This window comes from Gadus chalcogrammus, chromosome 11, assembly GCF_026213295.1.
Source record: "Gadus chalcogrammus isolate NIFS_2021 chromosome 11, NIFS_Gcha_1.0, whole genome shotgun sequence".
Lineage (NCBI taxonomy): Eukaryota > Metazoa > Chordata > Actinopteri > Gadiformes > Gadidae > Gadus > Gadus chalcogrammus.
This window is the reverse complement of record NC_079422.1, coordinates 7,260,255-7,272,133: the sequence shown is the minus strand read 5'-3', so window position 1 is coordinate 7,272,133 and position 11,879 is coordinate 7,260,255. Positions and strand designations below refer to the sequence as shown.

At 48.1% G+C, this 11,879-nt stretch overlaps 1 protein-coding gene across 3 annotated transcripts in view; it reads right to left on the bottom strand.

Moving 5' to 3' along the window:
- The window catches only part of grik5 (glutamate receptor, ionotropic, kainate 5), a 38,935-nt gene extending 27,571 nt beyond the window's left edge, over positions 1-11,364 (bottom strand). For all 3 annotated transcript variants that reach the window (XM_056601642.1, XM_056601641.1, XM_056601643.1), the window contains exons 1-4: positions 11,253-11,364; positions 9,511-9,675; positions 4,422-4,519; positions 2,897-3,062 (exon numbers count right to left, since the gene is read on the bottom strand). In XM_056601642.1, coding sequence (XP_056457617.1) covers positions 2,897-3,062; positions 4,422-4,519; positions 9,511-9,675; positions 11,253-11,364 — 541 coding nt within the window. The remainder of the gene's footprint in view (positions 1-2,896; positions 3,063-4,421; positions 4,520-9,510; positions 9,676-11,252) is intronic.
- Between the last annotated feature and the right edge of the window lie 515 nt (positions 11,365-11,879).

The window sequence follows — 11,879 nt, the reverse complement described above, 5'->3', positions numbered from 1 at the left end:
TCTCTCCGGCTGACACTTCCGGACACGACCTAAATGATCTGCCTCACTCCCCTGCAGCTGGCTGCTCCGACGGCCAGCCCCCACCCCTAAGAGGGCTCCGGGGGGACACTCAGTGAGAGAATGCTGTTCAACACTGCTTACGTGCTGCGGCTAAACTTAGCCAGTTGTCTCAGGAATATAATATGATTGTAATGAAGAGGTTGGAGAAGGTGAACAAATAACAACTGTGCCAACTGAACAAATGTTTGCACGTTCGTAAGTTGCTTGACAGCGTCAATGTTCTAATACCGGCCCTCTTTGTTGTGGAGAAGGTGTGAACAATCTCGCACACACCCGCGCAACTCAATCACAATTAAACATATAGAAAATTACACTCATTTACATACGGGCTAAACATAGACCATTATAACACACACACACACACACACACACACACACACACACACACACACACACACACACACACACACACACACACACACACACACACACACACACATATACACAGGTGTGCATATAGACTTCTAGACTTAGAGCACACAGCAACTCTGTCACACACATACCCACATAGTCATTTAGTGTGTGGAACATGGTTTGGTTGGCAGTTAGCACCTCTTCTGCAGCCATGGCAACAAGCTCCATGGCGATAGATAGCGCAGCCAAGTAGGTCAGAGTCTGTGCATGTGATAACCTTGTAAAGATCACCTTCAAGCCAAACGTATCACACGCACACTCCTCAATCACTCCACCGGGAAGACTACTTCTTCGGATAAGGGACTATGTTTTTCTATCTGTTTCTCCCTAATTCCTATGAAAGACAGTGAAATAAAAGAGAGAGAGAAAGCGAGAGAGGGAGGGAGGGAGAGAGAGAGAGAGAGAGAGCGAGAGACACTTATAGCTATTTGCTCTTATCTAACCCATTCAATTGATGATTAAACTGAAACTGCACAAGAAGTCTGATGTCCATTCAAAGCGTAGTATTTACTTTTTTCCTCTCTCTGGGTCCAGTGGAACAACAAACCCAGGAAGGAGTGAGGGGGGGGAGGGAGGGGAGGGATGGGGGAGGGAGGGAGAGAGCGGACACCCTTGGGTGCAGCAGCAGAGCACCAGCGGCTAACTGCCAGGGAGACATTGGATGCTTGTTGATCCTTAAATCAATACGAAACTCTCAGGCAGATTTTGGCTTGCTGCTCAATTGGAAGGCGGGGAGAAAAGACCCACGTTGACCATCTATCAATTTATCACGTTAAATGACAGACGATGCACTCTCTTTGTTCTCCTTATTCATAGGTGGCCAGCATCGCTCCGTTGGATTTGTGGGTTTTACAGGGCAGACATGTTGACATGATTCATCCTCAGAGCTCTGCAGATGGTGGTTCTGGGAGGGGGGCGTGGGGCGGGCTAGGGATGCAAGCCGGATTGCCCTGGTGGCACAGAGGGCTAAGCCGAGCGTTCACGATGTCAAGAGTCTGGCGAGAGCAAACATCCCAGACTCCCCGAGCCCCTCCCCCCCGTGCTGTCAGCCTCCCATTAGCATGAAATGAATCGATGTTACACCCTTCTGCGAACACGACACCTCCACCACCACATCCATAACAACAGCGGCGGCGGCCACGGCTCCGTCTGACGCTAAATAAAAAGAAGGAGTAAACGACCGGCACCTGGGCATCGGCGGCGGCAAACGCGCTCCGAGTGTCAAATCGAATGAGCCGCGCCAGTAAGTAGGGCTTCAATCGGAGCGATATTAGGAACATGACTATGTATCTGTGCCGTCTCGGAGGCTGAGCGAGGGGAGGGCAGCGAGCCGGCGTGAAGCTGTGAGTAATAGTCTGAGTGTGGTGTGAGCCGCGCTCAGGAGCTGAACAGCGCACTGAACTTTAAAGGCCTGTCTGATAGAGAGGCCGTCGCATGGCTGCAACACACACACACACACACACACACACACACACACACACACACACACACACACACACACACACACACACACACACACACACACACACACACACACACACACATATCCGCGCAGGGGTGTGTGTGTTTGGTGTGTGTTTGTGTGTGTGTGTGTGTGTGTGTGTGTGTGTGTGTGTGTGTGTGTGTGTGTGTGTGTGTGTGTGTGTGTGTGTGTGTGTGTGTGTGTGGCTGTAACACCTGTTTTTACAGGTATTACACTCCAACTGATTCCTCATTAAGGCCTGTCTGATAGAGAGGCCGTTGCATGGATACAACGCACACACACACACACACACACACACACACACACACACACACACACACACACACACACACACACACACACACACACACACACACATACATATCCGCGCAGGGGTGTGTGTGTTTGGTGTGTGTTTGTGTGGTTGTGTGTGTGTGTGTGTGTGTGTGTGTGTGTGTGTGTGTGTGTGTGTGTGTGTGTGTGTGTGTGTGTGTGTGTGTGTGTGTGTGTGTGTGTATGTGTGTATTTGTGTATGTGTGTGGCTGTAACACCTGTTTTTACAGGTATTACACTCCAACTGATTCCTCAGTAGGAGTGTTTCGAACCATGTCACACGTACACACACACACACACAAACACATATACAAACAGATAAACCCACAAATGCACACAGACACGCATGTACACTCATACACATATACACATCGTACACATACGTTGTACACACCCTCAAATATGACGTTACTAATGCTCACACTACTTGCAGTCCAATACACCATCGTCCTCGTCATAAATCATAATCTGATCATATGCATACTCCCATACAAATACCCTGCACCCACAGACATACTTACGCTAAACATGTAATCCAACACGGATTTAACCACCAGACACTCATTCTGATCCCATGAACAGCATGCACATGGTTGGGCCAGAACCCACGGTCTGAGTTGTACTTACACTCGGCCTTGGCACACACCAGGCTGGCAGAGGGGTAGCTGAAGGAGCGCAGGATGGCCCCGACAGCCAGGCTCAGGTCCTCGTTGCTGGGGTACAGCGTAACGGACGCAAAGCGCAGGTACGGCAAGCGAGGGGTCTCCTCTGGACCGATCTTTACATGAGGGATCTAATGGGAGTGGAGGAGAGGGATGGGGGAGGAGGGGAGAGGGAGGGGGAGGAGGGGAGGGAGAGGAGGGGAGAGGGAGGGGGAGGAGGGGAGAGGGATGCGGAGGAGAGGAGGGAGGAGGGGAGAGGGATGGGGAGGAGGGGAGGGGGAGGGGGGGAGAGGGATGGGGAGGAGGGGAGGGGGAGGGGGGGAGGGGAGAGGGATGGGAGGGGGAGGGGAGGGGGAGGAGGGGGGGAGGGGGGAGGGGAGAGGGATGGGAGGGGGAGGGGAGGGGGAGGAGGAGAGGGGAGGGAGGGGAGAGGGATGGGGGGGAGGGGAGAGGGATGGGGGAGGAGGGGGGAGGGAGGGGGAGAGGGATGGGGCGGGGGGGGAGGAGGGGAGGGGGATGGGGAGGAGGGGAGAGGGAGGGGGAGGAGAGGAGAAAGGGGGGAGAGGAAAGAGGTGAGGCGAGAGTGGATGGGTAGGAGAGGGGAGGTTAAGAGTGGAGGGATGAGGAGAAGGGAGGAGGGGGAGAAGAGAGAGAGGAGAGGGATAGGAGAGTGATGGAGGGTTAGGGGGAAGGGGATATGATAGGACAGGAGATGATAGAGGTAGAGGAGAGAAGAGGGGAGAAGAGAGGGAGAGGTGAGGAGAAGAGTGAGGGGAAAAGGAGGGCAGAAGTGGAGAAGGAAGGATAAGGGGAGGAGAGGGTTGAAGAAGAAAAAGACAGAAGAGGAGATGAGAGGAGAGAATAATTAGAGGATGTCAAGATGGACGGGGACAAGACCGGCATGGGGAGAGAATAAGAAGAGGAGGTATTAATGTTCCCACAAAAAACATCATAACACTCATGGTCACAAAGAAGGATCCATGAAAGAAAAGATCGAAGGGATGAAAGAGATGCAAGAGAGAGGGAGGCGCAGAGAGAACACAGGGAGCAGGGGATAAAAGGCCACCAGGTAGAAAGCAGAAAACAGATGGAGAAGGTGCATGATGGTAATTACATGAGAGGAGATTCTATGCACACGGGAGGGCAAATCTCTACAGGCCCCCAACATGAAGAGTTAGTGTGTAGGAGGGGCTGTCTGCGCACGTACATATGCACAGCAAGGTCGCCAAAGCGTGTTGGTGCATGTGCTTGTGCATCGGTGCCCTTGGTGGCGCGTTTGTGTATATACTGTATATGCATGTTAATGTAAAGTGTGCATGTTTGTAGGCTATGTGTGATTGGACTGCAGTGTTAGTGTGTGTGTGTGTGTGTGTGTGTGTGTGTGTGTGTGTGTGTGTGTGTGTGTGTGTGTGTGTGTGTGTGTGTGTGTGTGTGTGTGTGTGTGTGTGTGTGTGTGTGTGTGTGTGTGTGTGTGTGTGTGTAACGCTCACCTCCTTCTCCCCACATATGTGACTGACAGTCGAGCCGGAGGCGGGGCTGGAGGCGGGACCTATAACCGAGACGACACCCTTGGGTAGGATCTGACACACTGCAAAGGAGAAGGCGAATAAGCAAAATACTTTAGCTTATTTCCCTTATCTCTGGTTCCTCTCTCTCTTTGACACGAGGACCATGAGACATCCCTGACGTCTTTCTGACACCCCTGTTGCTATAACCGTCGTTAGGATATTCAGTTATTCAGCTAATTTTTACTCAGATATTCGCTGTTCAAACTCCATCGTCCTCAAGTGACCTCAAGTCCCTTTGAAAAAGGTTTCTTTCCAATCAGTCATTTAAATGAGTTCATGTGATGAAGTGAATAAATGTAGTTTAACTCAGGCAATATCGGTATCCGTAGTGACTCAATTGTGAATGATGACATTTATAGTTGTAGTTATATTAAGTGACGCACACAGCAATCATTTATTTAATCAAATTGACCCGACTGTCCGGTAGAGATCCTTAAAAAGAGAAGATTGGGGAAAGCCTAATTGTCTTGGATATTGTCGATGGGCGTCTCACAGAGAGACAGAGATGGATCTCATCAGGAGAACGAGGGGAACTCAGGGTAAGTCTGTTTAACTAGAATACTGTGTAGGCATAGGTAGTCAATAACCCTGCTGAGAGCTGTTAGGAGCGGGATGGGAATTATCAGGGGGCCACAGGGGGTTTTGCCCCTCAGGATGTGATGAGGGGCCCCATGGAGATCCACCAGGAGATACCCTTGCGGGGGGTCCTCTAAATTCAACGGTTCTTATCGGAATTGTAATTAATATTCAATGTATTTTAATATTCATCTATTTTGCTGTGTCAGAAAATTAATCATAGCAAGTGTATTACAAATTGAACTACCCCATGATGGATGTAAATGGTTTACTACTTAAACTACTGCAGTTGTGATTTGTAACTCAACCCCTAGGGGGCGCAAATTAGCGTGTGCACTTCATTGATGTATCCTTCTTGATTAACAAGATTGGTGCCCAGGCCCACATTCAAAGAAATATACAATATTTGCCTTCGGTGAAACATGTCAAACTCTAATTCTATGGTTTGCAAAAAAACAACAAAAAAGTATTTAGCCTAAATTATATTATTACACGTCTGTATACTTCAATCATTTATATAGGATATTGCAATCCACTTGTCTTTAATGGCCTGCTTGAATATCTGAGACCTACCTGAAAGGGTGAGTAAATGCAAAATATGTTGCATTGTAAACTGTCCTTGCAGGCTTTTATATTGTGCGTACAATTACTGTGGCCACTAGCTGTGTGTCGGAACCATTATGGAGCGCAGTAAACCATGGGAGTCCAGTTGAATGTCACAGCATGATTAACACCCTGGTGAGGAGAAGAAGATGAACAGGTTGTCTACTATCTATCCATCATCTATATATATAGTGTATACCTGTTTGTCTGTCAGTATGTATATCATCTATATATCTGTCTTTCTGTATGTCTGTCTGTCTGTCTGTCTGTCTGTCTGTCTGTCTGTCTGTCTGTCTGTCTGTCTGTCTGTCTGTCTGTCTGTCTGTCTGTCTGTCTGTCTGTCTGTCTGTCTGTCTGGCTGTCTGGCTGTCTGGCTGTCTCTCTGTCCATCTATCCATCTATATCTATATCTACCTATGGCAGTATGTTTGTATGTTCATCGTTTAATTGCACTATAGGCTTTTTTTTTGTATCGTCCTGTTTTGATCAGTATATGCCAATGTTGTTATCAATAAAAAAACATTTGCACAAGGCAAGCCGAGGCACTTCTCCATGTTGATAAGAGCATTAAAATGAGAACAGTTAATGGGACAAAGAAATCAAGGGATATTTAGCATAGAAAAAACATTTGTGATTAATCGCGATTGCTCGTGATTAATCGTGAGTTAACCGTGACATTAATGCGATTCATTATTTTAATCGCTTGACAGCACTAATATATATATATATATATATCTATACATATGTTCAGAGTTCACCTAGACTCTGCATAGCCATCCAGTCCATTGGATGGCCCCACCCTTTTATGTAGTACGTCCTGGCACTTAATGTACACACTTATTGTATGCACTTAATGTATGTTGTAATTATTCATAGTACTTAATTGTGTAGCATCTGCAGTAGCTGCTATCACTGCTGTAAAAGGGAAATGGGTTAGCCTAGTGATTGTTAGTACTTGCACTTGGTTCTATGAACATCTTCACTGTACCAACAGCAATATATTGTTTCACTTCTTCCATCCATCCATCTGTCTGTTTCTCTCTATCTATGTGGGCAAACATTATTTCCTATAATAGTAAATAAAGTCAGAACTCTAGGACTTATCAACCCTCCTTTACATCCTTCAGATACCTCATTCTTACATGCATAATGTGGTAATTAATTTCCCATATGGTTGTATTATGAGTATGATTGTGATTACAAGTGTGATTAGGATCATGACTGCGAATGTGGTGGCGATTAAGACGCTGCCTCAAATGATTGTTGTTATGATTGTCTTTGTGATATGATTATGGCAATCTGTTGTCCTCATTTTTTGTATTATTATTATTCATATTCTATGCCATTGTGTTGTTTTGTAATGTGATGCTATTTAATTCAAATCCATTAAACAAGACTCTCACTTCCACACACATGCACCCACACACATACACATACACATGCACACACACACACACAAACACAAACACAGACACACATGCCGACGCACTGACACGGTTTTGCACGCGTGCACCCACACACTTGCTCACACGCACACACACACACACAAACACTGCTAGTGTGGTCATTGTCTGTCTGCACATGTTTCTAACCTCACGCCCATACAGTCTCCATCTGGGAATCTGCATGTGGACATCCTCCTCCACACACACACACACACACACGCACACACACACACACACACACACACACACACACCTCACACACACACACACACACACACACACACACACACACACACACACACACACACACACACACACACACACACACACACACACACACACACACACACACACATACACACAAACACACTAGTTTCGGACCGCTGAGATGAGGAGATGTCTGATACAGAGAACAAAAAATCCCACCGGCAAACACTCCCGTCAGTGCTGTTTGACTCCTTGCCAAGGACACACACGCGCACACACACGCACACACACATACACACACACACACACACACACACACACACACACACACACACACACACACACACACACACACACACACACACACACACAAACCCACAACTCATGCATGCACATATGCGCACAAAGCCTCCCATGCACGGACAGACATTTGGGCAGTAGCTGGTGGCGGGGCATCGACCTGGCAGGACGGGTCCGAGCGGTTAGCCTCTCCTCTGCTCAGCCCACCGTGGGACGCCGTGGCCCGTCCGTCAGGAGGGCCATGGTTACCCGGTCGTTGGCTTGATTTGATACCATCAGTCTTCCTTTGCTTTTATTGTTTCTATTTGGTGCAGCCGGTACTCCGCTGGGTATTGGGTGCATTTAATAAGCAGTTAGGGCTCACTGGGCCCTGCTCAAGTGCCCTTCTGTCTTGTAGTCATGCGTGATAACATTTACGGGACTGACAGGCGTCTCTGCTGGTTTCAATAAAATCCACGCTTCGGTTGAATGCGGGCGACCAATGAACTGTTTAAAATGTCACGTCAACCGAAATCAAGCGGAAAGTGGGAGTTTAAAATAGTTTTGAAAGATTTTTCTATGGTCGCAAACTTAAAACGATGACTACTTTATGCACCACATCATCAACATGATAAAGTGACCGTAAAATCACATGCGGTTGGCACCAGGCCGCTTGCTAATGGTGTTCCTCTATGTGGCTAGTAGCACTGTGAGCGCTACATTACTAGCATGGACACATTCATCAAAGGTTTTATTCACCTAGCTGCCTGTTTGGAAGATTCACAGCAACCAGCAGCCCATTTCTTTTATGGTTCTACTTTACAACGCCAGGGTTTTGTAACTCTGCTAGGAAGTGTTATTAAGATCTTTATAGCGATTTGACTGATAAAGAAATAAAACTGAACAAATTGCTTAAGAAAAGAGATTAAGTAAGTGACACTTGCAATTTTATTGTTGTTTAGGGATATACTATCTGCTTAGAACATAATGAAAACATTTGTGATGTATATTTTTTATATCACATCCTGAGTGTATATAAAGTGTTTTGTGTGAGTGTGTTTTGACCACAGCCAGTATAGTTTAGGGGTTAATCAATGTCCGTTCCTATGCTCGGCTAATTAAAGGTAAGCAGTCATGTCGATCAATGTTCATTGTCTTTTCTGTATCTTTTGCCAATGAGAAGATGAGATGAGTGAAAAATGTTCAATGCAGAATACAGACTTCAAGGTGCTGCAGGTGAGATTTAAGAGTTAGTACCCTGAGTGTAATTGGTGAGAAATGGCTAGCCATCCATCAGCCGTTAGCGCTGTGAGGATATCTATTTTGACGGCGCAGGCCTCTATATGAGACAATTGACATTTTTGACAGCTCCCGGCTAATTCCTGATCATTGGGGGGACCCGTCGCGGTATCTCTTCCCTAAATGGTCCGGGAATCCATCTTGCCTGTCAATCACCGGTGCATATAATACATCACTTCTCAATGGCAGAGAAAAACAGGGAGAGGGTGAGGTTGTTTCAGTGGTCTTGCTCTTTCTCTCTTTACAAATCAAATCTATTATTGAGAACCTATCATCAGCTGTGAAAGCCGTGTTCTCGCCTCATATTCTCACCCCACCGCCACCCCCTTCTGCTGCGCCCTATGCACATTTCTTTGGGGATTTTGGTTGAGGGATGAAGACATGCATGTTCTTTGTACTTCATGTTCCTTCATGGTGAACATTGGCTCATGAGCAGACACCTTCATCCAAAGTGAAGTAGCAGTCAGGCATCTTGCTGAAGGACGCCTACAGGTAAGCTGCTGGCCCTCGGGATCGAACCCACTACCTTCCCACCACATTATGGTTCCTAGCAAAGTGGAAGGGTTCTCCTGGCCTCCCATGGACCCCATGGCTCCACTCACTGGTGTCGGTGGTGTCATACTGGGAGTCCTTCTGCAGCTCGTAGATGTCCACCTCCACGCGGGCGCGCGACGGGCCCTCCATCACGCTGTTGATGTTCTCCCTGGCCAGGGCCAGGGCCAGCCGCTCCCCGCGGCCGCACACCGACTGGTCGTCCAGGATGGCCGCTACGGGCGCGGGACAACAAGAGAGGGGTCAAGGGGGACGTGGAGGGTGCTGGTGGTGGTGACGGTGCTGGTGGGGAGTGGTGGGGGTAGTGGTTAGGGGGAGTGCTGGTGATGGTGGCATTTTGATGCTAGTGGTGGTGAGGATGCTGGGGTGGAAGAGGGGGTTTTAATGGAAATTGTGGGGGTGGATAGGGTGAGGTGGTGGGGAGTGGAGGTGGAGGTGGGGGGTAGTGGTTAGTGGGAGGGGCGGTGATGGTGGCGATGATGTGGATCAGAGTTGTGACGTTGGGGGGGTGAAGGTGATGATGGTAGTGGAGGTTGGGGTGGCTGGTGTGAGGTGGTGGGGTTTGAGATGGTTATAGGAATCCTAGTGGCAGTTGTAAAGATGAGGAGGGTGGCGGTGGTGGTGGTGGTGATGGTGGTGGTGGTGGTGGTGGACAGCGTGAGGGGATGGTGGTGGAGATGATGATGGGGATCCTAGTGGCAGTTATAAAGATGACGGGGGGGCTTTGTGGTGGAGAGTGTGGGGTGGTTTTGAGGATCGTTGTGGTAGTTAATGATGGTGGTGTTGGAGGCGGCGGTGGTGGTGGTGGTGGTGGTCGTTGGTTGTGGTGGTAGATAGCGTGAGGTGGTGTGGGGGAGATGGTTGTGAGGATCGCTGTGGTACTTGTAATGATGGTGGTGTTGGGGGTAGTGGTGCTGATGGAAAGCGTTGGAGGTTTGGGTAGGTAACAGGAAACCAAGCTGGAAGAATAGGGAGGAAATAGTGTGAACAAATGATGGGACATGATGGGGGAAGAGATGGATTTTGTTCAGCGAGAGCCATGAGAGGGCGACGAGGGAGGGAGGGAATAAGAGAGGAGGGAAAATAGAAAAGCAAAGCAGCATTTCTCCGTAATGTAACCCAGCGCTCGGTGCATGCGTGGGAGGGAGTGGGCACCAGGATGACAGAGCAAGAGGGTGAGTAAGATGAATATGTAAGCGCTGTTACTAGTGATTAGGTTTCTGTTGCTAGGCTGACACTTAGACGATTTTCAGCATCTCACGCGACAGAATGGCGATATGCAAGCAACCGCATCCAGTTCCACTGTTAGAAATCATTGTTTGTGTTTACTTGCAGATTCAGATCCTTTATTGCTCCTGGGGGAAATGGTTTAACAGGCTACAGTTCGGTCCAGTATTTTATCATTTTGTAGAGAATTTTCCATCTGGGATCAATAAAATACAAACTTATCTTATCTTTTTAACACATCTAAGGAGGGTAAGGATTTGGGAGGATCAAAAACAACGGAACATTCTGCTGCTCATAAAAACACATCTTGCATTGTCTTGACAACGCTTTCCAGACAATGGTCTCATCTGATACACCTTTGGGGGTCAGGTGTGGGCTGAGGCTCAGGCTCAGGCTCAGGCTCAGGCTCAGGCTATGGCTAGGGCTAGGGCTAAGGCCCCTACTGTCCCATGCGAACAGCGGAGAGCAGCAGGTAAGGTCAGGAGCAAATGCTAAGTCTAGGGCTAGGGCTATTTTTAGGTTTAGGGTTAGGGTTAGGGTTAGGGTCTGGAAGGCCCGTACTTACCCATGCGGACAGAGGAGAGCACTGGGGCCAGGCTGAGGGAGCGAGGCGCCATGGTAACTAGCAGGAAGGAGACACAGTGTATCGACAGCAGCAGTGCTGGCAGAGCCGGCATCTTCTACTGCTCCTCATGGAGAACGGTCTGCTGGCTGCCTGCACCGCCACCTTGAACGGGACGAAAACAAGATGACGTCGTTGTCATATTTGATGTCGCTTATTTTCAATGACAACAATCCACAAAGAAAGGCAATGGGTTTCGACATATCTCAATGCAAAGGGGACATCATTTCATTTGATAATTTATCACAGTGACATTTAAGCGCACATGAACAAAAGCTTTCTCTCACTTTCTCTCTCTCTCTCTCTCTCTCTCTCTCTCTCTCTCTCTCTCTCTCTCTCTCTCTCTCTCTCTCTCTCTCTCTCTCCCTCTCTCTCTCTCTTACACACACACACACACACACATCACATTACATTAGAGTTGAACAAAAACAACATGCGAGTATAAAGAAAACACTTTATTATGCTCCAATGCAGCAGATGTTTGTGGTGCTATTAATATATGCAAACACACACCCACAGCAACACCCATACATACCACAACACACACAGACCCCCACACAGATGTACAAA